The sequence below is a fragment of the Chamaea fasciata genome, unplaced genomic scaffold (assembly GCF_029207755.1).
Source record: "Chamaea fasciata isolate MVZ Bird 193981 ecotype frontalis unplaced genomic scaffold, bChaFas1.0.hap1 SCAF_12, whole genome shotgun sequence".
Classification (NCBI taxonomy): Eukaryota; Metazoa; Chordata; class Aves; order Passeriformes; family Sylviidae; genus Chamaea; species Chamaea fasciata.
The window spans coordinates 19,729,454-19,755,917 of NW_027094097.1; the positions used below are offsets into that span (position 1 = coordinate 19,729,454).

A 26,464-nucleotide genomic window follows, 5' to 3' on the forward strand; every position below is an offset into this window, starting at 1 on the left:
TTATGAGAGGAGCCAGTGCAGGATCCTTTCACTCTCTGGCCATTCTACTACCATGCACTGGGATGGGACCCAAAAAGCTCTGGATCCTGAAAAGATGATCTCTCCAGGAGTTTGCTCTCTCCCTCCTGCACCACGAAGTCCCTTCCCCTCTCACAGCCTCTGTTTTCATGCATATAAAACCTTGGATATCACTGAAGGGATGCGGTGCCTGAATTCATCAATTTCCTTTGGAAGTGCTCTGGGATGCTCTTGTGAAAGGCAGAGTAGGGAACAGGGCAGGTCCAAAATGGAAGAAGCAAAGAGCGATGCTGGTAACACGTAACCACAACCCAGCTTCGTCTCCCTTTCCCAGGGAAGTCCTGCAGTGGGTGCTCCGTGATCTTTATCTGCCTCCCCCGAGCAGCTCAGTGGTAGGAAAAGCCAGCTGAGGTGGCTGGTGGATTCTCGCTCAGTGTTGGCAGAGGCTTTGAGGCAGGAGATTCTCTTGAGGGATGCTGGCTTTCCAAAGCTCTCCTGAGCTTGCAAGTGTGGAGTAAAGCTACCTGCTGAGCTTGTGCACAACAAGTTATCTTCTGATCCGATTGGGACCCTCGTGGCTTGGGGTCAGCCCTTGCTGGGGAGCTGCCGCTCCTCCCCAAGTGCTTTGCTCTCCCACACTTCCGCTTCTCTCTGCAAATATATTAAATGACCTGCTGGCTTTTTCTCTCCCTGTGGCTGCAGGCAGTGTGATTTGCTGGAGCCACCACCAAAGGTCTGGATGGAAGACTTCGTGGAGGAGAAAAAAATAAAGAAGGTGAAGGGCTTTTGTGAAAATCGCACTGCCCTCCTGAGCAAAAAGGTCCAGGAGGAGAAGGCAAAGGTGCAAGAAGACCCCCTGCTGTTCTCCAATGACTTTTTTTCCATTGAGCCAATGGTGAGTGATAGCTGAGAACCTCATTTTCCTCTTCTTCCTCCTCCTCCTCCTCCTCCTCCTCCTCCTCCTCCTCTTCCTCCTCCCGCCCACCCTACCCCCGCCCCTTCCCCCGGGTGCGGTCACTCAGCAGGTCCTCAGCTGGCTCGGTGTGCTCAGAGGGAGGACATGGAGTTTCTGGTGCGGCTGCAGAGCTCACTGCTGAAAGTATTTCTGCCCTGCAGGCTCAAGGCAGGGCTGGGAGCCTGACAAAGCTGAGCTCTGCTGCCAGGGCTCGAGCTCAGGGCACTCCGTGTCCTTGAAGTGTCCACAGGGAGCAGTTTTTGTAGGTAGGGGCTCCCCCGACGCGTGCTGCTGCGTGGGGTTCAGCGGAGGGTGTTGGAGCAGTGCCAGTTCACGTATCGACACGAAGCATGCAAGGGTTCGCTGGGAAAAGGAGGCCAAATTCAGCCCAAGGTTAATCGTAGAAATGCCTGTCCCTTCCTCTAACCACGACTCGCACTGTTTGTGAGTCTCCCAGTGTCGTCTGTGAGCCTGGACACAAGGGTGGGAGGTTATAATGGGCATTTTGAGTTCTCTTGCACACGGGGACAGTAAACCTTTTCTTCTTCTGTTTATGCAAGCAAACGCCCATGTCCTCCCATCAGCCAGAGCCCTGATTCTGAGTATTGGCATTGTGAGAGATGATGAATGCCTGGTGTCTGCACAGTGCAAAATGCCTTCTCATCCTGGAGTAAATCCTAGAATAATCCCAACCTCTGCTTTATTTCAAAAAAGGTTAAACTAATATTTTTATTTCCAAGGAAGGGGATCGTGTTCTTGGTTACTCCTATGGCCCATCTAAGGCCAAGAGCCACCAGTGCACAATGGCAGTTAGGTACCACTGTAGCTGACTGCAGCATGATGTGACCAGGAGCTTGTGTCAGAGCAGCAGGAACATTGTGGAGAGTGGGGGCTGATCAGCTGAGCATTGAGAGCGCCCAGTGGTGTGTTGAGCTGGGTTTAGAGTGTTTCCTTGGGCTCCTTATGTTGTTTACTCATCACTGATGCTCTAAAGAAAGGCTTAGAGGAGTGGTTGAAAACAAGAAGTGTGAAGTTTGAAGATAAATCTTTTTCTGTCTCTTTCTGTTTCAGGAGGGAGAGATTGGGCCACGTTGTTCGGCTGAAATCAAGGTGACCTTTAAACCCCTGGAAGCACTGAAGTATCAGAGTGTGGCCTACTGTGACATCTCAGGTACTGCTCCTTTGCCCTGCTTCTCTCACCCACAGTGAAGCCATGGAGCAAGCCCGAGCCCACTGGGCTCCCATGTAACTGCTGGGAAGAGTTCCTGGTCAGCAGGGCAGTGCTGGCACATCCCCAGTGTCCCTGCAGCTTCCAGGGAGTCTCCCATGCAAGGCCAGGGCTCGGAACACCTGTGTCTGGATTGCTGATCCCAGAACAACCCAGGCAGTGCAGGGAGATGTTTTCATGGCACGGCTTTGCCAGCATTTCCTCAAAGGCCAAGGAGCTGCAGAGCAGAACAGCTTTAGTGAACAAGCACTAAGCCCCTCTAGACCACTGACCTCCAGGATGGGTCCATTTGACGTGGATCCATCATCAGGCAGTCGGAGCTGAGTTAGAAATGTGCTCCCTGAGCCTGGATCACCTCCAGACACCACCAGGCCAGCGGAGGCGGAGCCCCGCTGAGCCCAGGGTGTTGGTAGAAGGACCACCCTTGGCCAGCACCTGCTTCTCTCCCTGTGTGGGAATTGTCACCTTGCAGCTCTCAGTCTGTGCAAACAGAACACAGTGCCGAGTGTCAGAAGTGGAGGACAGCAGTCCTGTGCTGCTGGGCCAGGTGGTTTGGCAGTTGTTGCCTGGCAGTTTGCCAGGTAGCAATTGCCAAATCTTTGTGAGCTTTGTGCCTTCACTGAATGGATTTCAAAGCTCCTCTAAGTGCATGGGGAGGAAACCCTAGAGTCATAGTATGTTAAGGATGGAACGGACCTCAAAGACTGTCTAGTGCCAAGGCCCCTGCCATGGGCAGGGACACCTCCCACTAGACCAGGTAGCTCCAAGCCCCATCCAGCCTGGCTTTGAACACTTTCAGGGCTGGAACCTCCACAACTCCCCTGGGGAACCTACTCCAGTGTCTCACCACCTCACAGTAAAAAAATTCTTCTTAATATCTAACCTAAATTTCCTTTCTTTCAATTTATACCTATTACTCCTTGGCCTGTCACTACAGGACACCAGAGATGTTTTAAACTCAGCAAACTGGTGGCTAAAATTGGAAACCAGCCCAAGGAATGGGTTAGAAATTGCAAGTCAGCCCCAGGGGATATCTCCTGAGGGAAGAGAAGGGTCCATATCTTCTGCTGCAGCATCAAGAGCTGGTTGCATGCAGCTCAGAATCAGGGACTAGCATTGAGGCAGCCTGGAAAATCCAGTAGAACAGAGGGAATTATTGTACTGAAATGGACATCTCTCCCCAGGCCGTGAGAGCAGGCTGGCCCTGCGCCTCAGAGGGGAAGGCCGCGGACCCTTGGTTGAACTCAGCTGTGATACCCTGAACCTCGGGGAAGTTTTTATCGAAACCGCCCACACGCATGAGGTGAGCACCAGGGGATGGGATGGATCCTGATGGCTCCTGAGGCAGCAGCAAGCCTGGTGGAGCTGTGGAATTACTGGCAACCTGGGCAGTTGTGAGCAGGGAATATCTGATGTACTGGTCAAATCTGGGGGGGGGGGGGGGGGTCAGAAAGATGTGTCTGTTGTTCATGAAGCCCCAGTCCCTTCTTTTGGGCAGCCTTCCCTAGGGATCAGCTGGGAGGCTTCCTGCAAAACAACCCCTTTTGACCCAACGCTGGGTCAAAAAGCTGTTCAGAGGCTTTTGTGGCAGCACCAGACACAAGGCACCTTTGTACTGGGCTCTTCAGAAGCGGCTGGGACAAACTGGCTACATTTGAGCTTCAGTCCACCGCAAACAATTTTCAGTCAAGTGTCTCCTGCTCATTCCTGGAAGTCACAGGAAAGCCATCCAGCCTCCTGGCTCAGTGCAGGCCCTTGCAAAGGGCTTGAGGATTCTTCCCCTTGCTGTCCAATCCCTCACCACACTTCAGGCTTGGTGCATCTCTGGCTCTAGGAAGAGAAAAGTGTTCCTGGGAATAAAGCAAGAGATTTTTCTACCTATTTGCCTCCCCCCTATTGGGGGTCAAGTTTGCAAAAGAAAAAGAGAGAGCAACTGAAAGAGGCAGAAAACGAGGCACTACGTCATGCCAGACACTTTCAGAAGTTTGGCTGTAGAAGAGAAAGACACGTTGAGTTTTCTTACCAAAAGATGGCGCTGTCTGTACATTTTGATGTTGATGCCTCATTCTCAGTGTATTGTTTTCACGGTATGGGAAAAGGTAAATGCGTAGATACGGTACTGCTGGAGCTGCGCTGACTGGGGCAGCAGCAGCTCTGTGGTGATTCACTACGCAGCTGCAATCACCCCACGTTGCTCTCAGGGCCAGGTCTGAATGAGCTTGGTGATACTGACCAGAGGTGGACTGCTCTGTGTCCGTGGGATAACCCCAGGGTGACTCCAGTTATGTGGAGTTATGTGAGCTTCGCATGAAAACCCAAAGGCAGAACTTGTCCTGTTGTATTTTTTTGACTTCTGCCGTCCAGCAGCACAAAGCATCTTCTGCCTTTTCTGGGTGTTAATTGCGCCATTAGAAAATAACTCCCAAGAAGGGAAGATTTCACGTGTACTTGCATTTTGTTTTCTTGCTGCTGCAGGTGAAACTGATGAACAAAGGAGTTGTTGATGCTCCCTTCACCTATATCCCTTCAAACACGAAAGTGGGCTGCTGCTTCAAGTTTGTACCCGAGGAGGGCCTCATTGCACCAGGTGGGATCCAGACTATTCAGATCTCCTTGGATGCCGCCGTGTTGGGGCGGTTTGAGGAACCATTCCAGTTCCGTGTGGCTGGATCTCCTACGCCTGTGATCCTGACCATCAAGTAAGGACTCTGGGAGCTTACTCTGGGTGGGCACATCTGTAGCTGTCTCTGGGACATCTCTCACCTACCTCATTTTGGGGCCGGGCAGAGAAAAAAGATGTTTCCTGAGGTCTCAATCTCTGCTCTGATCCTGGCATTGCCTTAGTGTGGGGCTGCCTGCTGCCCCGTGTGGTACCCGGGAGCTGGAATGACTCTTCCCTGCAGGGATCTCCCTCTGCCTTGGGCCATGGCAGGCAGTGGCATGGATCAGCTTTGGGCAGTAGCTGCTCTGGGATGTCCCCCCTGAGCACCCAGCAAGGCCCCCAGGGCTTTGGAGATGGGCCAGCCTGGGTGCTTCTCCACCAGCAGCAGTGTTTTTAAAAACTTCTGTTAATAATCCATCCCAAACGGGCAGCAGCAGCCTCCCCTCACTTCTCATGGCCATGCATGGAGACAGGCTGTGCTCCGAGCTCCTGTGCAGAGTGCTCTGCTACCTCCTTTCCACAGCCAGGAAAAGGCTGATGTGGGAGACAGGGAGCTGTGCAGCAGGAACTGTCCCAAGGACATGGGCTTCATCCCATGATCCTGGCCCTGCAGAAGGGAGAAGGGGTGATGATGGGGGAGGCAGAGCTCAGTCCTCAGGACCACAGCAGCATGAGGGCTTGTCCCTGCTAGCCTGAGGCGTGTGCTGGTAGGATAATGTAGTGTAAGCAGGAAAGCTGACGCTGGCTGCTCTGGAGCTTTGGAGCTAGGCTGCTGCTGTTGGGAGGCACTGGATCAGGGCAATAAAGAAATGAAAGCAATCTGCAGTTGATTATCCCAATAAGATAAGGGAGATGGATTAAAAAGAACATGTAACGTATTACCTAGCAAGAGAAAAGTGTTGACTAGGTCTGCCCATAGTAGAGAAACAATTGCACCGGCTTTGCTTTTGGAGGAAAAGTGCTGCTATTTTTATTTTGGAAATCAAGAGGGAACCTTTCACCATCAAATAATTGATTCTCCTCTGTCCCTCCCCCAAACTGGTCATGCATGGGATGTTATTCCATAAGCAGCTTCCTCCTTGAGCAAGAGAAGGTGTTTCTTGTTGAGATGTGTAGAGCGGAGCCAGGGGCAGTCCTGTGAACACAGTAGAAGACACAGTTCACTGGTCCTTGACTTTTAACCAAAAGGCAGGGTGCGCATTGAGGGGCATCAAGCACGAAATAAACTCGTGTTGGGCAGCTTCAGGTGCTGCCTTCAGTGGATGTTGGTGACTTTTAGTGCCTGTCTGCTGAGTTCAAGGACAGGGGAGGAGGTGTGGTAGATTCAGGACACCCATGTTTGGTTGTTTAAGCTATTGCTCCTGGCTGTGCCAGCTGGTGCACTAGTGACAAGCTGGTCCTTTCCTCTAGGATTCATCTGTCCACTGTGTAGAACTGTTAATGCTCTTTTTAGAGGATGTTTGGGGCTCCCCTGGCTTCCTGTCTCAAAACTCTGTCTGTAATGATTGTGTGGGTCAAAATCTCCTAAGAAAGCTCCTCCATGGGAACACCAGTTACAGCCAAGTAGCAAAGCAGGGAACCTGTGGCGGGAAAGGCTGGTTACAGAAGTTTGTGGGGACACCTTTATGTCCATCCCATTACAGATGGGGAATCTGAGGCACGGAGCCACGTCTGGGTGGGTGTTCAGGGTCCCTCATGGGACCACCAGCAACTTGGGGGCTTTTCCTGCCTGCCCTGCGTCCAAAGCCCCATCAGTGGCTGTGGGCTGCTGGCCTCTTGGCTTTAGCTGCCTCCTGTGCACATGGACGCTGTGCTGAGCACATGGTGGTGCGTTGATTTGAAACGCACGATGCCCCTGACACCAGGTTTTATGCCCCCAAGCCACGACAGCCGGCGGCTTTGCAATTCCCTTTAACGTAACCATTTCCTTCTGTGTCCCTGTCATCGCAGGGGGTGTGTCGTCGGGCCGACTTTACACTTCGACACCGATGAGCTCGACTTCGGTGACATCTCCTTTGGTGAGTGTTCCCTGCGCTGGGACGCAGCGGGAGGGATCTGTGTGCTCCAAAATGGAGCACTTGAACGTAAAAGCATCCAGCACTGCTCATGTTCTGCCACAACAGCCTCTTCAGGGTGTGAACTGCAGGTGCCTCAGGTAGCATTTTGCCATTGTGGGATCAAATAGAACCAAGTATTTTCTGGTGTCTCCGTCCTGGTTTAAAAGACAGATTGTGCCAAGGAAGGTGGCAATCTTCATGGAATGGAATGATGACCCTCCTCTCTCCAAATTACTATACCTTTGAAATTACAGGGCTTCCAGGCAAAAATATGGAAAAGGAATAACAGTTCTTTACTAGAGTATATCAGGATAGCACAGACAACAATGCAATGCCAGAAGTTTCCAACCCGCCAAGTCCCGTTTTCCCCTTTGGTGTAGTTATGATCACAGGCTGGAGGAGCTGTGGGCTCTGGCAGGGCAGTGATTCCCTCCCAGCCAGCACGGGCAGGGAGGGAAGGAGGAAATCGCTGCTTTTGCAAACTACGGGCAGCAGGAGATGTGGGCACTGGCAATCGGGAGCAGGCAGAAGCGGGGAAGGCGGGCAGGTTCGATCACGGTGCTGAGCCCGGCGTCAAGCGCACGACGTCCCGCAGCAGCACGCTGCCGACCTTCCCGAGCCCCGCGCGGAAGGACGGGAAGGTCTGCCCCCTGCAAACCTCGGCTCCGACTTCACAACCGCCGGCGGCATCACGGCACAGCTCCCAAAGAGCCCCGGACGGAAAAGCCCACCCGCACAGCCGAGACCCCCCAAACCCCCTGTATCTCCCTTCCCGGACCGAGGCCAAAATTCACTACGAAACCTAAACTCGTAACAATGAAGTTGTTGAACGTTTTAAGAAAACGAATTGCCTTTCCTGAGCTGCTTCTTCCCCACCCTGCATCACCACTGAGGCACTTGTTAAGTTGCCTTTTGAATAAATGAAACAAGAAAGGCAACAGGTAGAAATGCATTCCTAAGGTCTCTTCAGCTGAAGGCAGCTGTTGTATCTTTGCTTCTGTTTAACTGTTGTTGACTGTTGTCTGCATGTGGTGACCTCAGTCTCATTTGAGGTTTTGACATCTGTGTTTGTCCCTTTTGTGCCTGTCTTGCCTCCCTGCTGGAGTCCCTGCTGGAGCCGGCAGTGATTACTGTTGATGGGCACAGAGAAGCTCTGGGCTGCGCCTGCAGTTGTTTTTTTCCCCCACCTGTGTTCAAATGACTCTTGGTGAGCAGGCCTGGGGAGAAGTCTCCTCCCCACAGAGCTGGCCAGCCAGTCCACTGCAGAGCGGGTTGTGGCTGGTGTCCGGGCTCTGCAGGACATCCCCACCATGCGTGGCAGTGTCTCTGGCTTTCCAATATGGAAAGCAAATCTCAGAGTTAAGGTGGGGTAAACCCTTGCAGGCAGCAGTCACAGTGAGTAGTATGGGTGCGATGTCCCCACTTGCTGGGTCAAGGCTCGGGTTTGCCTCCAGCTGAGTGGGCTCTGAGCTGTCACATGCCCAGTCTGTTTGGCCCAAACCAAAAGACGCCTTAAGAATTCTGCAGAGAGAAACTGTGTTAGGGTGCTTTGCATCACGTTCTGGTTCCTGATTCCATCCTCACTTTGTTTTGCTGTAGCTTCTTCTCAATGACGACTCACTGTTTATATATCTTGAAAAGGGTAGGAGTGTTGGCAGACTTAACAGGGAATTTTACAGTTTGAATTTTCAGAGGAAATGCTCGGTCTGGGTGCACAGTCATCGGTGAGAAATAACTGGTGCTGGTTTGGGGCAGGTGAGGGAGCTTCTCCCCATCAGAAAGAGAGAAGCTTGCAGTGTTGAGCAGGGCTAAGAGCAGGCATTTTCAAGGCTGCAGTCTGGAATCAGTGTTAAAGGGAACTAAGTGACGACTAATTCCTCTTGCAGCTTCTCAGTAATCTGTAGTTCAGATAATAAAGAGCCAAACTCCAATCACGCTTTCACCCTACCAGGGTATTCCCACCAGGAGTCACGACATAACTGGTGCCTAAACGGATATTTGTGTCCTTTTCCTAGGCTTTCCCTGCACCAAGACCTGTCGCCTCACTAACACCTCGCGGGTGCCCGTGACGTTCAAGCTCCGCGTGCCGGACGATGGCACTCAGCCTGCTGTTAGCAGCTTTGATCAAATACTCAGCGACAGTGACCCCTCCTGGAGGGAGGGAATTCATTTTTCTGTGAAGCCACGGGAGTTTACAATGAATCCCAGCGAGAGGACCCTCCAATCCCAGGAACACCAGGACATCGAGGTATGGGAAGAGTCCAGCCACACACACTTCAGCAGCGGGTCTGAAGCTTCACGGGAGTGTGGGAGGGCTTTAGCTCTGATGCCAGCTCTGATCATCGTGTGAGCGAGGATCTGCACTGGCGTGGGGCCTCTGTGAGCTGGGTTACTCGGGACGTTCCTGAAGGAGCACTGATTTGTTTCCAAAATCACAAGCTGAGATCATGTACCATATGGTCAAGTACTGAAGGCATTTTGGTGTTTTTGAGAGCAATGTCTTCGATTGCAAGTGGGCAGAGGAAGGACGAGGACCAAAGGTGGCTGTTAGAGAGATGTCATTATATAAAGCAGTTTGCTTTTCTTCTTGGTCTCATTTCTCCTGTCCTGGGGAGTAGAATGATTTGTGTTCACTGCAGGGATCTCCAGTGAAGGCAAAAAACTCTGCGGCCATGAACTGCCCAGCACCTGCTGGCCCACGCTTTGCCTTCAGCTTCCCGCTGTAAAGCTGAACTCATTCTGTTCAAGTCAGGAGATTTCCTCTGCATTTATGTCATTGTAGTCAGATGAAAATTTGCCCCTTAATTTGAATACGGTGCTGCACAGAGCTTTAGTCTAATGTTTTCATTTAGCTGACCTATGCCCCGATAGCAAGGTGTGCTTAACAAATCTGGTATTTGCCAGATGGCTTCTGTTACTCTTCGAGACTGTGCTCTCCACATGGAGCGGCAGAAGAATTAGGGCAAAATCCTCCCTTTTCTTACCACAAAAACTGGAGGACATCACACGTGAGTCGTGAGCTTTTGTAAGGAAGAATTTACTGCTCTTCTCTTCCACCAGGTGACCCTGTGTTCCAACACTGTGACGGAATACAACCGGAAATTGCTGGTGGACCTGGAGTGGTTTGGCAAGGGAGTGGCATCACTGATCATCAAGGCCAGGTACCAGCACTTCCCTGGCCTCCCCCAGCGCACTGCCTTGCACAGGGTGTGCTGGCTGCAGCTCCCAAGGAGACGTGTTGTTTAATGACCTCATGTTCTGCCCAGCTGGACATGAGAACAGCAGTGCTTGAAAAGCAGCCTGTGGTGAAAAGCAGCCCTGCTGACAGCCCAGCGTGGTCCTGGGTCGTTTTCTAAAGGGACCAGGAATGATATCATTTATTGACCTGGTGCTTGAGGTGAAGCAAATTTCCCAAGGGCCTCCTCGCCTTCTTCCTGCAAGAGGTGGAGTTGTGCTGGGTTGCAACCAGCCCGCGTTGGTTTGGGGCACACCAAGCAGTCTGCTGAGGGTCAGGGTCTGGTTCTGTTAACGAGGGCACGTGACAGTGGGGAAGTGGCTCACAGCAAGAGAGGTGAGGGCAGGATCTTAGGAGGGGAAATGAGTCCTTGATGTGGCAGGTCAGCTCTATTTTTTCCCCTTCTCTCTGCTTCCTGTTTTGAGCTTTGATGTTCTCAGGCTTAAAGCAAAAGTTGTTCTTGCTCCAGCAGAATTCCAGGCTGCTGTGCTGCTCTAGGTGTCAGTTCAATGACAAGAGGGATGCAGTTCCCTGGTGCTGTTCCCACTCCCAGGCAGAGCCATCTCGTCAGTGCCTGGGCTGCCATGTTTGAAAAGCAAGTGCAATTGGGGACAGTCAGTGTTTGGACCTGTGGAGTGGAGGACCAGGGGAGTTGTAGGAACTGAGAGGGAGTGATCTCCCACTCTGTGGGGCAGGTGATGTCTCATGCCCTCCAAGGCTGGGGCAAACAGCTGAGTTCTCAGGCAGGGTAACAGCACCATGGGAGAGAAGGGAGTCATTTTTACTGAGATACTAGAGTCGTGTGTTCCTGGAGCCTTAATGAGCACTGATCCCTGTTGGGAAGGCTCCCCCAGAGCTCATGGATCACTGGGACTGTTCCAGGAGTTCTTGCAAACCTTCTTGAGTAAAGGAGGGGCTGAGGCAGCTGTGGGACCAAGTGCTCTGCCTGGGGCACTTGGCAGCCTCTGGGTGCTGCCTCTCAGGTTTTGCCCCTCCTCAACAAGACATGTTTGAGTGGGAAGACTTTGCAGGCAATTTTTCACCATAGGGCTGTTAAATGTGTATTTGACAGTGACAAAGGTGTTGTGCTCCATTTCACAATCTTTGGGGGTAAATGTTCTCCATTCTCTCAGTATCTCTGATTCCCTTGGGGTCATCTCTTTGCCCAGATGTTTCGTTCCTGAGCTGCAAGTGTACCCCCAAAACCGCGGATTCCATGAGTGCGACCTGAAGGTGCCATTCGAGAGGAAGTTCTTCATTTGGAATAACACCCACCTTCCTGGCTGCTACGGGCTTATTCCCCAGGTTTGGCATCGCATCCACCTCCTCCTGTCAAATATTACTGTGGAGATTATTAGGGGGGAAAAGGGTTGGGATGAGACCTTGGTGGTTTCTATTCAGTCTTAAAGATCTGCTGAGAACAGGATCCTACCTGAATGTAAACTTTAGGATGCAGTTTAATCTCTTGAGGAAAGAGCTTACGTTCTAGTCTTCAGGGTGTTTTCTTGTGGGAGATCTTTGAGGGTTGTGAAAAGCTGCTGCATCCACAGACACCAGTGCCTGTGCTGGCAGCCTCCTTGCAGAACCCCCTGAGAATGCTAAGCCTACAATTCTTGCACCTTGTTTGTGCCTTTTACCTTTGTCCTGGGGATTTTTAAAAATGTGTGTAAGTTGCTGTTGGGATGGATGTTAAGGAGTTTAAAGTTTCTTCAGAGGTCCCTCTGAAGCTGGATTTGATTCTGTCCCTTCTAGGAACCCGAGGAGGACTCTCCTGTGCTCTACTCCAGCCCCAGACCCTGTGGGATTGTCCAGCCTCGGAGCACTGCAGAGATTCCAGTTATGGCTGAAATCCAAACATTGGGCAAGCATTGCACCGATGTTTGTATCGGCGTGTTTGGGGACGCAAGAAACCCACTGGTGAGTGCAAGGGGAGGTGTGTGCCTTTGTGCAACTGGTCCTGGCAGGGTGCACAGTGTGCGGGGATTCTTCCGGGGAAAAGAGGCACAGGCTGCTGTGGAGAAGGACAGCAGGGACTGGTGGCATAAACAGCTCGTGCCTTATAGGTGGCAATGTCAGTGTCTGACCCAGAAGGTAGTTCATCTAAGCTGGAATTGAGGATCATTTTAATTACTCTTTAAAATGCTATTAACTTTGGAAACACCTTTTTTAAAATGTTACCTCTCAGCACAAAAGAGGATGTCAGAAGATTTCTGGGAACCTTGAGCTTTCTGTAGAAGAAAGGAAAGCTGGCATTTGAAGAGTAGCTGCAAGGATTTAAACTTACATTCAAAGATGGAAATGGTGATGCCAAATTCCCTGGATGGCACCAAACATCTGAACCTGGGCCATTGTGGCACTGCATGTAAACCAGTCAACAGGGAGGACAGGCAGTGCAGGCTGTGCCAGGGAGCCTGAAGTTTGACTAAACACTTGCTTTCAACTGTCAGGCTGCTTACCTTAAAGAGAAGGGTTTCTCCCCACCAGAATAACCAGTTGTTTAACTGTCAGCCTGATCTTAACTAGAGATTTCTTGCAAAGCTTCTACCTTTGGACCAAAAATTTGTAGTTTGAAAGTTTCTCTTTACTTAATCCTTTTCAATTTGGAGGTGAATACATAAGTTTGGTTTTTTTTTCCCCCAAAATCCCAGGATTTCAGCTGGAAAATGGTAGCTGTCCCTAAAGAAATAACTTGAGCTGGGTTGAGCTGTTTAAGCCTTTTTAGGTTTCCCTGTTCGGGTTTGATTTTTTTTTTTTTTTAATCTTTCTTGCCTGCTTTCTGTAACAGAGAACAGAACTACAGAGCTTTGGACGGCCGTCAGCAGTCTACATAAGTCCAAGGCTGATAGAGTTCGGCAGGATCCCAGTGCTAAGGCCTAATTCACAAGCTTTTGGCCTCTTCAACGAAGGTCTCATCGATTTAGACTTCAGGCTAGAGATTGTAAGTATCTGTGGGGCTGTTTTCCAGGGAAATTGACTGGTTGACCTTACAAGCAGCCATGACTTGGTTTTTATATGCATCGGCCTGTGTGAGAGGAAGCGAGATACTCCAAGATTCCATCTGGGTGAGGCAAAAGGAACCTGGCTCTGGAGTGGTTTTAGCTGGGGCACTCCTCAGTGAAATCAGGTGCAGAGATGTTGGAGCAGAAATTCGTCTGGATTGTGTTGACAAGTTCTCCCATAATTTTATGGAAGGTCTTTAGCTGTGTGTGTCACGGTTTTTGAGCTCTGAGATCAAGAGAAACCTGTGGTCCTTTGCTCCTCGGAGAGCATGGGTTTCCCTGTGCTTTCCCTGTGCCATCTACATTTGCTTTGTGCCAAACTGCTGTTCATGGTAGAGAAGAGGGTGTGAGGTCTGTCCTCAGACTGCTGGTGGGGAGGCAATTTTCACACCTGCTGTGGGTCAGGCCAGTTGGGCTGTCCACACAAAGACATGTGTGGGGGTTGTGAACCCCCCCAGCCTGTGGTCTCTGTGCCTTTGAAGAGCATCTTTGGGGACCGGCTGCAGAGAATGGCTGTTTAATATGTGAAGGCTGCACAGGGCAGAGGAGCTGGGGCTGCTCCCCTGGCAGGGAGAGCAGGGCTGCTGCAGCCAGGAAGGGCTTGTAGGCTGGGCCTGGGGCTGGGTGGGATGTCTGCTGGAGGGGGAGATCTCTGAGGGGCTTGAGGTTTGCTCTTCTCCATGCTGGGTGTGTTGAACTTGGAGCTGGTTAAAACCTGATCCTGTGGACTTGTTTGTGTCTGTGGATAAAGCATCAGGCCATGTGGGAAAGTCCAGCCACAGCCTCCTGAGCCAAGGAGGAGGGGCATGATTTTTCCTCTTGCTGCTTTTCCTGCTGTTTGGGGGATAGATGTAACCTTAAAGTGAGGGATTTTTCCAGGACAGCTTTCTCGAACTACACAATGAAATTCTGCCTTCCACCTCTTCAGGGAGCAATGCACCTTGGCTGGGTGGGCCTGGTGTGTAAAGGATGGGCTTCACGTGCTCGTTCCAGGGCTGGACCTGCAGAGCTGCGTCTGTACAGCTGTGCTGGTGCGGGGCCTTTCCTCCCTCCTTTGGGCAGCTTCCAGCTCTCTTGGCCAATCTGTGAAGTCCATGAGAAACCAGAGGACACGAGTTCTTAGGAAGAGTGGGCCATGCCCACTGAGCACATGTCATCCAGTTTTCCCTCTGCTTCCTTCTTTCCTGCTCTGCTGTAACCATTCAGAGGTGACTTTTCCAAAGCAGAAGGCCCTGGGACACCTCTCTACAGCGGATGACCAGTGGGAAGTGAGGGCCTCGGTCCTTTAGGGGACGTTGAAAAGCATTGAGGGCCTCTTGGGAAAGGATAGTTTGGTGTTGGGGTTTTGCTCAACTGGTTTTGCAGAGATATTCTTCAGGCTCTCAGCAGTGTCCTCCAGCTGTGTGGTTTCTGGAGTGGGATTTGAGCCGTCATGACTTCCTCTGGCCCTGAGCCTTTGTGAGAAGCCAGGAGAGAGAAAGCAGCTTTCCTTGGCACACACTCCAGAGAAGGACTGGGGAAGGAACACTCTCCTGAGGATAAGCGTCCCTTGGGTTGGGCAAAACTGGGTTAATTAGGTGAGAGTCTGTTAAAGGAGGGGAAAATACAGGTTGTATAAGCTCTGCTGTTCCCCAATACTGCAGCTTAAATTTAGGGAAATTAGGCCTTTAGGATTTTTATCCTCCTCTCTTTAGTCTTCTCCTTTTCTTACACCCCATAAGAGACCAGGGTGTATGGTTTCCATCCTAAATGCATGTTATGCTTGTCTTACAGGCTTATAAACCACACTGCTATGTTATTGAACCCAGGGAAGGAGTGATCCCCGCCAGGGGTGAGGTTCCTGTGACTGTCACAGCAACCCTGGATGACACTGGGGGTTTTGCTGATGCTCTCCAGCTGTTCATTGGGAACAGACTTTGGACCACCTCCACCCTCCTGGCTTTTGGCACTGGCACCACAATTGTCATAGACAAACCATTTGCCCCGGAGCTCAACTTGGGATACCAATTCAGGTAGGAGATCTCCCACTCCCACCTCTCCTTCTGTCTCAACAAGGAGCAGTTTTGCTGTAGTCCTTCAGGCAAGATCTTCTTCAGTGTTCAAAGACCCTGACTCCTTCCCTGAAGGCAGAGATACCTTTAGAGACACGTGATGGCCAGTTGAGTGTTGTTAGATACCCTCAAAAACCACCGAAAGAGAAACCAGTTGCTCAATTGCCACTGAATTGCCTTCAGTTCTAACACATCTATGTCCTCACTTGGTCAAGTAATGGTCTCGCAGGCTCCCCCAGAACAAAAGGTTCCCGAAATGGCGCCTGGATGAGGCGGGCCCTCCGTGTGGCTGCGGGACCAAGGGAAGATGGCATCGCACCCTTCCCTTCCAAAATGGCACCTGCCAGGCAAGCAGGGGCCCTGGGAGCAAATGGACAGGAGGGTGACGACCCCCCTGGGAAGGCAGGAGCCCGCAGAGCAGTTCCAGAGGCAGATGGAAACTTGCTGGTTTGTGTGGGGCCTGCAGTGCCGCTGCCAACGCTTCCTCACGCTGCTCGTGGGCTCTGCTGCTGCCCTGCCTGCCCAGGACTGATGCTTGTGTGGGAGGCCAGAATGTTAGGGTGCCCTCTCAGGTGCATCACCTCTGGGTTTGACCGGCAGCCTCAGGATGGCTTAAAATATTAGCAAGGCAGCATGATCAGAGGTGTTTGAAAAGCAAAACTGTTTTCATTAAGGTGAAAATAAAAAACCATGCCGAAAAAAAGAGAAGAAGCTATGCCAAGTGCAAGGAGGACCTTTGCACTTGCTACAACACCCCAAAAATGCCCTGAGGATCTTCCTCTATTCTCTTAAGTTTGTAACAATCAAGGCCGGATTCTTGGCATCCTGCCCAATAGAAATAGGAACAGGGCTTGAGGTACAGTCTCAAAGATCCAACAGGTGTCTCCGTCCTGGCACAAGGCCAAAAACGGTATCAAAATCTCTGGGTTTTACCTCATAAGTGAAACAAAGAATGGAACCCAAATCCTTCCCTTAAATGGAAGCCTCCTTGCCACTGTGGGGCTGCAAACCCTACCAGGTGAGGTACACTTCTACACAGGACCTTGCTCATTTTCCCATTGCCAGCGGAGTTTGCAAAGTTCACTTCAAAACAGTTTCTGATTGCGAAATGAAGTTTCTACAAATGACCACCGGTGCAAAACCAAAGCTTCTATGAACGAGCGAGCCCCTGCTCCCCTGGTTTCCTCTCCTAGAGCAGACAGATGATTTCTAGCAGCTTTCTGGGATCATCCAGAAACTTCCTCCGCGCTGGCTTTTAAAAATGCCTGCAATCATACCCCCGCACACAAGGGCCTCAGGTGCAGGATCTCAAAGATTCAATAACAGTTTTGGGTGCAGATTAATGCAAAATGCAGTAACAGTACGAATCACCCCAGAACACACATTTTGGTGGAAAACACCAGATCCTGTTAGCCTGGCCTGGAAAATGCTACATTACCATGAGAATCATATTCCTCTTTGCAATAACGACATCAGGAGGGCAGCTTATCAGACACTGTTCCCGGTCCACATTAAGAGCTGGAAATGAAGACGGTCTCCAAGCTATTCACAGCTCAGAATCCTCAGTGGGAGCAATCTGATGACCAGGACAACAGCTACTCCCATACTATTTTCCATTCTGGTTTCTCTTCTAGCCTCCTTCCCTGTGCTCGTCAGTTCAGACTAACAAATGGGGGCCACCACTTCCATCAGCTCTTCTGGAAGGTGGAATGTAACAGGCCAGGTGGGAAGGAGGGCCAGAGCACCTCAGCCCACAGTAGCCCCACGGCCAAACGTGATTCCCAGAGGCCCAAACGTGCGGCCCCCGTGTTTGGGCTGGAGCCGCTGTCAATGGACCTGAAGCCAGGAGAGTCTGTGGACATGATGCTGCGAGGCTTCTCCCGCAAGGCGCAGGTGAGGTCCCCACCACGGGCTGAGCTGGGGAAGCATCAGATCCCCTCCCCTGGGCTCGTTCCACAGTCCCTTGACATTTGCCTGGGGAAATGAGCAGGGGCCTTCAAGAAACTGGTTTAAGACCACACGTTTCTGTGGCAGCACCACTTACTTTCCTTGCTGGTCACCATCAGACCAGCTACAGCTTTATTGTGATTCCACAGCCACCAAAACCTAGTGCTGATCCCAAAGTAGGGGTAGAAGGAAATACTGCTCTTTTGGGGCAGACAGCGTTGCATGCTTAGTCAGCAAAGAAGGACAGAGAAATAAGTTAGTAACACTTAGACTAGGAGCCCAAAAAGAAAGTGAATTAAACAAGTGCCAAGTGGTTTTTCTGGGGTAAGCACAGAGTAAACCAAAAGCCATGTGAAGGGGGGGAGTTTCTCACAAGTGCCTTTTGTGCTTAGTGGGGTGCAGTGCTACAGACAGTTGAGTGCAAAATAAATAAGCTGCATCACTGGAAGAAAAGCGGGCAGTGACCATAACTCTGTGGCAGGAATAGGGCGCGTGGTGGGTGGTGGGTGCTGAGCCAATGCTGGGCATTTGCTGGATGCCCTGCCACCACCCACTGGTGACAAGTGACTCTTGCATGCAGGTGGTGCAGAATTACGCCATCTGCGAAGCTGTCATTGGGACAGGCGGCTCGATGAAGAAGATAATAGAAGCAACCATTACCTGCGAGTTTATTGATCCCACTATAAATATATCAGCCAGACAATTCTCTTTCCGGGTGGAGAAGGTAAGTAAGTGTCTGGATTGCATCCTGGCATTGAACAGCATGGCTGAGGGCGGGGTGTGCTTGTGTAAAAGCCCCTCTTTACCCTTCCTGAGGCACTTTGTAAAGTGAGGGGAGATGCTTTTAGAGATGAGACTGGTATTTAACGTCCCCAAAGTAAAACTGCAGTTACAGCTGCACTGCCAAGGAGGATCGTGGCCACCTCCAGAGAAATGCCAGTTTCTCTGCTCACGGTAAAGGGAGGTTTCTGAGGATCCTTCAGGGCACGGTGATGTCTGTACACCGATGCTGTAGGAAAGCAGGGAAAAAATGGAGATTCCTGTGAATTCCTCAGGCTGACAAGGAAAAACCCAGCATCTCCTGTGTCTCTTTGCCTTCTCTGCTGTTGGCATGAATGCTGTATGGTATAGCTATATGGTATAGCTCTGTGCATTTCCCTAAGCCTCACCTGCTTCAAAGCACCCCCAGACACCCTGCAGCTGCAGTGATGATAACACTGAGGCAGAGCAGGTGCCCTTTAGTCTCGGGATCCCAACTCCAGCATCATGCTTCCCTCTCAGTAAGTTGTCTGAAAAAGAGAAGATGTTTCATGAGTTGCTTTCTGTAGTTTCAGGCCTCTCCTCTGGTTCCCAGGTTTCCACTCAAGTACAGAATCCCTGGAACAGGCAGTTCCGATGTAATTAGAAGCTTTTCAGCTCTCCCTGATTCTGCCTGGGTTCTGCTTGACGCCACACACGCAAACTGATTTATTGCATGCTATGGCACCTATTTGATACCAGTACATGCAGAACTAGTTTCCCAAACTCCCTGGTTTCGCTAAACCATGCAGGAAGCCCAGCAGAATGCAGACAAGGAAGGAAGAGCCTAGGCTGATCATAGCTTTGAGACCACAGACACCTTGTCCCTGTAGCAGGGACTGCAGGACGCATCCTGCAGACAAGCTGCTTTATGAGCCAGTAAGGTTGTAAGAAATGGCTGTATGTGAGTGAAGATCATCTAGTGCTGCTCTGTGCAATAGAGAGACAAAACTGGAGACAAATGGTCTGGAATCACTTTCTGCTTTAGATCTTGTTCAAGCAGCTGCCTCCTCTCAGGGCCCCATTTCCTCATCTGTACCTGGGAGTGTTTCCCTGTCCCCCAGAGGGTGCTGTGGTTTCTAAACATGAAAAGCATCTGCTGTAAAGAAAAATCTCCTGGAAGTGTAGAAACAAATAAAAAGGGTAAATAGAAATGTGTGCACTTCTGGGACTGAAAACTGCGAGATGCAGCAGAAGCAGGTCTGTGACTAGCTGAGGTTGTTTTTCCTTGTCTCCTGTTTGTGTAGAAACCCAGTGATGTCCTGACTCTGCAGTACCAGCCTTTGGCTATAAAGAACACCTGCCGGCTGCCACTCGACCTTATGCTCTACTTGGAGCAGCCGTTTCAGGTCTGCAGTGAGGACCAGCAGCCACTCCCACATGGCCAGGTGAGCAGCCCCGGACTCCTGCAGTGGGGTTTGAAGAGGAGGGATGCGGTGATGCACTTCTGTTGGGACGTCCTTAAGTCAAGAAGTTTAATCTGTAGTGTCAGCAATGGGATGGTCTGAACTGCATCAGCAGAGCTGCTGAAGGAATCAAAAACTTATCTGAGTTGAGAAGATCCACCCTGGCTCTCAGGCACAAGGAGAAGGGAGCAGGCAACTAGGTCTGGGCAAGCCATGCCGTGAAGGTGTCTCCTGGAAAGCATCCCAGCTCTCCAGCAGCCACCCCTTGTATTGCTGCTGAGCACAGAAACGTGAGCCTGAGGGAATCCTGGACTCGAGTGTGGTGCCCGCAGTCAGACCCTTGCTGTAAAGAAATGAACGATGAACTGAGAAGCCCATGCTGGTGTCACACTTGGAGCATTTACTGGTTCATGCTGTCAGACCTTGGGATGTCATCCCACAGGTGACTAATTACTGTTCATCTGCTTGCAGCCTGTGACAGTGGACGTAGGGCAGACCTGTCACCTCTACATCGCATTTGACCCAGCTTATGGACGGGATTTTAATAGCTGGAAAACAATGAAGATCCTGAAGATAGAAATGGTCAGGGGCCATCCTTATGTGGAGCGTATCACCCTTTGCGGGGAAGCCCACTTCCCAAATCTCCAAATCCAGCCCAGCACCCTGGAATTTGGCTGCATCGTGGCTGGCACGAAACAGGAGCGTTCTCTGGAGATGACCAACTGCAGCCCACTTCCCGTCAAGTACCACTGGTCATTCCAGATGGACGACCATGTGAAGAAGTTGAGGTATGTGCACCTTTGCCCTGTCCTTGAAGCTCTTCTTCCTGGTGTCCTGTTAGTACTTTGCAAAGAACAAAGCTGTTTGCCTAGGAGCTGACAAACTGCTTCTGCCTTGTCCTTGTGCAAATAACACTGACCGGCTGCGGTCAGGCTGGATGCTCAGGGAATAGCTTTGCCACCAATTTGGTGCTCCTTGTGGTTTCCCCTGGGAAGGAAAGCTGGGACAAAGGCTGCTTTCTCAGACCTCCGTGGCCTGAGGCACTGTCCACCCTGCTGAAGGGCTCCTAGTCCCAGCTGCCACAGTGCTGCTGGAGGCCCTTTTGGCCCCCTTGCTTTGGGATGGGTCCTCTCTGCAGGAGCTGCTCTCTGCTCCTTGCCTTCCTCCCTTGCGCTGTGCTGGAGGACGCCCAGAAAGTCCCAACACCAGAGAAAGAGCTACTTAGCAACTGGGCTGATGCTGAACCTCTTGTTACCTTCCCTTTCCTTCTTTTCTGAGACAACTCCTTTAGTGCCAGGACAAATTCTTTCCCAGGGGTCAGCTTTCAGTGGACACCTTGGATTCCTCACGACCCTCTTTTTGTGACACTTGTTACTCACTTTGACTTTTCCCCACTGCAACATGTCCCTTATAGGTTCTGTACTGCTTGACAGCAGGACTTGTTCATCACATCTTCTCCTATCCCTGCCTCTCGCTCCACTACTTTAGAGTGAAAAACATTGTCTGGGCACCATGGTCCTGGGAAGTTGCCTCAAACCATTCATTAAAACTAAAGAGAGTGGAACAGATGATTAGGGATCTCTTGGGGGTTATGGTGAGAGAGCGCCTCATGCAGAAATGAAACCCAGCCTCAGATAACAAGCTACAAAGCTAAAGACAGTTTTTCTTTGGGGAGCAGGCACTGAATGCCTGTCTGGGAATGGAGCATCCAGGCTGTGTTTGACTGTGTGGGAAGCACTTGTATCTCAGCAGGGTGACAGGCAGGCACGGCACAACTTTGTCCCTCACGTGGCATTAGAAACACAAGCAGAGTTACCCTGAGCACCTGCTTCAATTTAAAATGGGGAATGTGACCTGAGTCACCTGGGAGTGCTGGAAAATGTCAGCCAACCTCCCCAACACTCTCAGGGAAACATTCCTGATAAATACCTGGTAAAGCCGCAGAGTTTCTGGCGTTGGGCGCTGGGGGGGCTGTGCCGGCTCATCACTGGCTGCGTCTGCCCCTTGGTGCCTCAAATCTCCCCTTTTTCTTGCCTTCCCTGTCTTTTCCTCTCCCACTGTGTTTTTTTGCATCCCCACGAGGTGTGAATCCGTGTCCTCTGTAGTTCCTCACTGCGAGCAGTTGCAGCTGCCTGCACCACTGCTACCTCAGTGTCAGCCCTGGGCCACCTTTAGATGGGACCTGCTCCAGCCTGGATTGGGAAGGGCTGGATCAAACCATTTCTCAGTTCAACGCACCAGCACCCACCCAGGGGCTGCATCCTGAGCAGGAGCTACTGGTGCAGGTGTCCTTTCCTCCCACTGCAGGTCCCTGGTCATAGTTATGTTCTTTTCCAGACATGAGCTTTGCCCACCTAAATTCCAACCCAAACCACCGACAATGGTGTCATTCCGTTTGGATAAGCCGGCAACTCAGTGGAGACGCTTCAAGATTAGAAAAGCGGAGGAGCCAGCCACAGCCCTGGAAGAATCACGGGATCTTGGCCAATCTTCAGGAGCAGAGGTAGATTTTCTTGTACACCTACTGCTTGTGTTACCTCCCTAGCTTGCCACCAACAAGTCCTGCTCGTGCTGACCTCCCTTTTTGCCGCCCTGCTGTCCTGTGCCCTGAGAGCGGGCTGGGCAGCAGGGCCGGTGGCTGGACATGGGGTGTGTGGGAGGGAGAAACAGGAGAGTTTTCCTTGGAGAAACCTGCTCAGATGCTGTGTTGAGTGTGGGTTTTTTGCCTTGTTTTCTTCACAATGTAAGATGAGGCTTTTGTCTGCATCATGATGATAAGACCTCCAGCTTCCTTCCCAGAGCAAGCTGTGATGAGTCCTGATCTCCATGTACCCTCTTCCCGACCCAGCCAGATGACCTCTTCCCAGATCTCTCTTTTCACCCAAGAGCTGGTATCGCAGTGGTGGCTCTGAAGCTGTCTTACAAAATGAGACTTTGCAAAGTGGCTGTCTCTTCTTCCTAGCATAGAAAATGGCTTGTTTTTCAGGTGCCACCACGTACTTGGGAGAAGTATTACGTCCCACCAGGGTTGGAGGGAGTCACCTTTTTCATGGACTTAGGGTACACTCCCCTCGAAACTGAGAAGGTAAGAAGGAATCTGTCTCACTCCCACTTTTCCAGTGTGGCAAGCAGGGCTGTAGCTCCCAGTCCCACTGGTGGCCCTCAGCATTGCCCACAGCGGGGCCTCACATCCCTCCGGACCCATCGCAAAGTGCTGCTGAAGCAACTGGTTGTTAGAGAGGCTGTGCAGGACATGTTGTAGGGCTGCCCAAGGATGCTGTGCAGCACCTATGGAGGGCATTGCTCCCCTTGGACCTCATCAGGTGGTCCTTAGGAAATTTTTGCTGGAGCACGTTGAGAAAGCAGCATAGAAATCAGAGCGGGGCGGGGAAAGCCTCAGGAGTCAGATGAGCTGGGCTGGAATCCTTCCCTGAGCTCCAAGAGCTCTGGCTCTGAGTCGCCTCCTTTTCTAAAAGCAGTAAGAAATGCTTTTTAAGGGCAAGTTGTGCATCAGAGAGAATTTCTACTGCCAGGACACATCCCAGTTCACTTTCATGTAGTGTATTAATTAATGCATTGATCTGCGAGTATGGGAGAAGATTTTCCCCATGGTGTTCCCTCCACTGGTCACTGGCATGGATACAAGATGAGATTAGGATGATTCTGGCTGTATTTGAGGAACAGCCCCCTCTGGCTACAGCTGCACTTTGCTCCAAGAAGCTCTTCTGCATCCATTTCCATGCTCAACACCTCAGTCTCTCCTGTCCTCCATCCAGGTTTTCAGTATCCTGCCGGTGTCGGGTGTGCTGCAGCCAGGAGAGACACAGCAGGCCTCCTTCACCTTCTTTGGCCTTCTCGACACCATCGCTCGTGTCACGGCGCTGTGCCACGTGGAGGGAGGCCCCACCTACAAGGTGAAGCTGACCGGGGAGGCCTCACGTGTCAGCTACTTGCTGAGCTCCCGGGAGGTTGACTGCGGCTTACAGGTACCCCACATGTTCCCTGGCACAGCTCCCTGCCCTGCAACCACGGCCAGCGGGTTCCTGCCCGCCTCAGTCCAGGCCTCCCTCCCCTTCCCAGCCCCTTTGTTGGCCTGTGGCTTGGAAGTACAACCTTTGAGGGACAAATCTGGCATCCAAGCTGGCTTCAAATGGTCATCTCCAAGCCTCCCCAAAATGTTGAGAAAGGTACCCTGAGAAACACTGCCTCCTGGGGCAGGCAGGGTCCCAGTGGGGATGCTCTGAGGGACATGTCCCTGAGACATCCCTCTGCTGATCCATTCCCAAAGCCTGACCTCCAAGGAGATGCTCTTGTATAAAGCTCTTGCTTAACCCACACAATAATCAGGGGAAGAATTTGGGCTTCCAGTCACTACAGTTGCAGAGACTGTCCCAGAAGAATCCCCACTTCACTCTCTTTCAGTTGAAAGCCCACAGATATTTTCAGCTGCTGGCCCTGTCTGTGTTGCCCTGTGTGACTTCCTTGTTGCAGTATGTTGCTTGCCAATACTTGCGTGCAGGTGCCTTTTCTTCTGGAATGCCTGTCTTAGAAATGCACTGACTTTTAGATACAATTCAATGGGGACAAAGTCATCGAAGCAAAAGAAAACTGTTCATTAGTAACAATTCAGCTGAGCCGGGTGTGTCTCCCTCCCCGAGAGCCGGGAGCTCAGCACACACACCCCTTTCACCAAAACGGCTTCTTTTATCCCTTTTTTACCCGGCCAGGGTGGTCCCTGTCCTCCTTCCCATTGGATGGTACTCGGGAACTTCCATTCTCTCTGACCGCCAACTCTTCTGTCCCCTCCCCTCTCATCCTACTGCCTTTTAGTCAGGTCTTCAACCCTGCCCCTCTCCCAGCTCACAGCAACACCCAACAACAGGACCTGAACAAATCCAAACAATCCAAACAACAACACGCAAGAACCAACAACTTCCTTTCTTTAACCTCCTAACTCTTGGATTCATCTCACGCACCTCAGTGCCACCTCCTTTGTTTCTCCTGGCAGCTGGTGACCCCTGAGAGCACAGAGGGCCTGTGTCCCCTGGTTCATTTATTACTGGCCCTCACGTGGTCGTCACCACATGTCTGTGTGCTGCCAGAGCTCCCTGGTCCTGTGCAGGTGCCCTGTGCCTGGGGCTTGCCCAGCTTCCCAAGGGCCCGTATCTCCTCCCTGGTCCCTGCTCCCAGGTCTGCTTTCAACCCCGGGAGAGAGGAAGGAAATTCCCAGCCGCAGGCCTGGGTCTGTAACTTCCTGCTCCTGTGCTTTCTCTCCAGATGTTTAATGAAATTCATCACGCCACGGTCACCCTGGAGAACACCTGCAATATGGAATTCAGCTGGGTGCTAAACCCTAGCACTGCAGACCAGGATCTGCCTGGTGTGTTTCTGGTCAAGCCCACCGCAGTAAGTAGCACAAGTGACTCACCCCAGCCCTGTGTCGGGTGGCCCAGGAGAGCGTTAAAGGGAAAAAAGAGGGGGCGGGGGGGGAAAGGGACAAAAAAGTCAGAGGGGAATACCCCAAACCCAGCCATGAGAGAGAGAAGGGTGTGAGCGATTTCTGCTGGGGGCAGAGAAGGTCAGACAAGTGCTGTCCTGATAGACTCCCCCACGGCCTTGGCTGGCGGGTGGCTCTGCTGTCTCACGGCAGACAGCGGCGGAAGGCACAAGTGTGTTGGTCACTGTCCCGTCCCGCTGTAAGGGGAGCAGAGGAGAATTCTTTTTGATAGATTTCTCGGGCGAAAATAAGGCACAAACGCAGCAAATATTACATCTGGAAATTGGTAAAGAAAGGGTACGGCCCCGACCAGAAGGGGACAGAAAAGAGAGCAGAGAGAGACAATGGGAAACAGAGGGAGTGACAGAAGCCAGGGACAGAGCGGTACCGCTGGAAGCCTGGGGCGCTGTGTCGGCGTCCTGCTCGGCGGCTGGAGCAGGAGCCCGTGTGCGGCCAGCGCCCCGAGCGTGCTGCCGCGGCGGGCTGGGCGCGCTCCGCGCCCGCGGCAGGCGCGGCGGTCCCGCGGGCTGCGGCGTCCGGGCTCCGCAGCTGCGGCTGGGCACGGCCGGCGCGGCGGCTGCTCCCGCGGGGCAACGGCGGAGCGCTGCGGGGCCGTGGCCGGCGGGGAAGCGGCGACAGCGGGGTAGGCAGGCGGGGAAGGAGCGGCTCTGCAGGGAGCCGGGCCCTCCAGGTGCTCCCGGCACGACCACAACCAAAAATGGCGGGGGGAAACCGGCAGCGTTAACTGCTTTTGTGCGCCGAGATTCCTCCCGTAATTCAGCCCTTTTGGGAAGACTTAGTCAGACGGGCAAAGTTTGCCCGGGCTTCGCGGTCTGCCCTCCCCCAAGGGAGAGGTCGCTTGCAGCCCCCCCGAGACGGGGCCTGCCTGCATCTTCTCCTTGCAACCTCCTCCACGCCTGGAGTGTGTTAAGGCTCCCAACGCGACTGCAGCCCCTGTAGTAATTTTTCACCCCGTGTCAGAAAATGGATTTATAACATACGGTGAGGCACAAATAAAACTGGAATTGGTTCCCCACTGCGGCGGTGCGTGTCCTCCCACGGCCGGCTAGCCCCGACACGCCCCCACACGATCTATAGAAATGTGGGGTCTTGGCTGCCGACCTGCCCTGCCACGTTGGGAATGCGGAGGAAGAAAGACGGGACTCTCAAGAGGCCTGACTGCAACTTGGGTTTATTGGTAGGAAGGAGGGAGCCCTCAGCCTGCGACCGGTGCTTCAGGGAGACCCTGAATCTCAGGAGGGAGAGGGTTTTATACAGTGGCTGGAAACTCAGGGTGGCTACACGTGCAACCAGTGGGGTATAACTGGGGAGTGTCTACTGACGTAACAAGCATTAACATTAAATACCAATGATCCGAAGGAAGGAGGGGAAAGCTTCCAATCCAGCCAGTCGCCAGAGATCTCCCTTCGAAGCTTCTGGACCCGGGGGACAGGCCCTGGGTGACTGGCAGGGTGGGAGGGTTTCCCGACGAATGGTGGACAGGTAACCAAGGCGGGAAAGGTGAACCAAACAGGGGTTGTATGTGGGGCAGGCTGAGGGAGAAGCTTACAATTTGTAACAAAAAGGACCTAAAAATACAACGGCACTGAA

At 52.0% G+C, this 26,464-nt stretch overlaps 1 protein-coding gene across 1 annotated transcript in view; it reads left to right on the top strand.

The window, feature by feature from the left end:
• The window catches only part of LOC136296089 (hydrocephalus-inducing protein homolog), a 73,077-nt gene that overhangs the window by 15,281 nt on the left and 31,332 nt on the right, over positions 1-26,464 (top strand). The window contains exons 8-26 of the mRNA XM_066194912.1: positions 721-913; positions 2,045-2,144; positions 3,386-3,504; positions 4,677-4,900; positions 6,814-6,881; positions 8,936-9,168; positions 9,981-10,081; positions 11,325-11,460; positions 11,908-12,072; positions 12,941-13,093; positions 14,928-15,166; positions 16,840-17,098; positions 17,733-17,876; positions 19,198-19,338; positions 19,828-20,144; positions 21,694-21,859; positions 22,343-22,441; positions 23,133-23,342; positions 24,634-24,762. Coding sequence (XP_066051009.1) covers positions 721-913; positions 2,045-2,144; positions 3,386-3,504; positions 4,677-4,900; positions 6,814-6,881; positions 8,936-9,168; positions 9,981-10,081; positions 11,325-11,460; positions 11,908-12,072; positions 12,941-13,093; positions 14,928-15,166; positions 16,840-17,098; positions 17,733-17,876; positions 19,198-19,338; positions 19,828-20,144; positions 21,694-21,859; positions 22,343-22,441; positions 23,133-23,342; positions 24,634-24,762 — 3,196 coding nt within the window. The remainder of the gene's footprint in view (positions 1-720; positions 914-2,044; positions 2,145-3,385; positions 3,505-4,676; positions 4,901-6,813; positions 6,882-8,935; positions 9,169-9,980; positions 10,082-11,324; positions 11,461-11,907; positions 12,073-12,940; positions 13,094-14,927; positions 15,167-16,839; positions 17,099-17,732; positions 17,877-19,197; positions 19,339-19,827; positions 20,145-21,693; positions 21,860-22,342; positions 22,442-23,132; positions 23,343-24,633; positions 24,763-26,464) is intronic.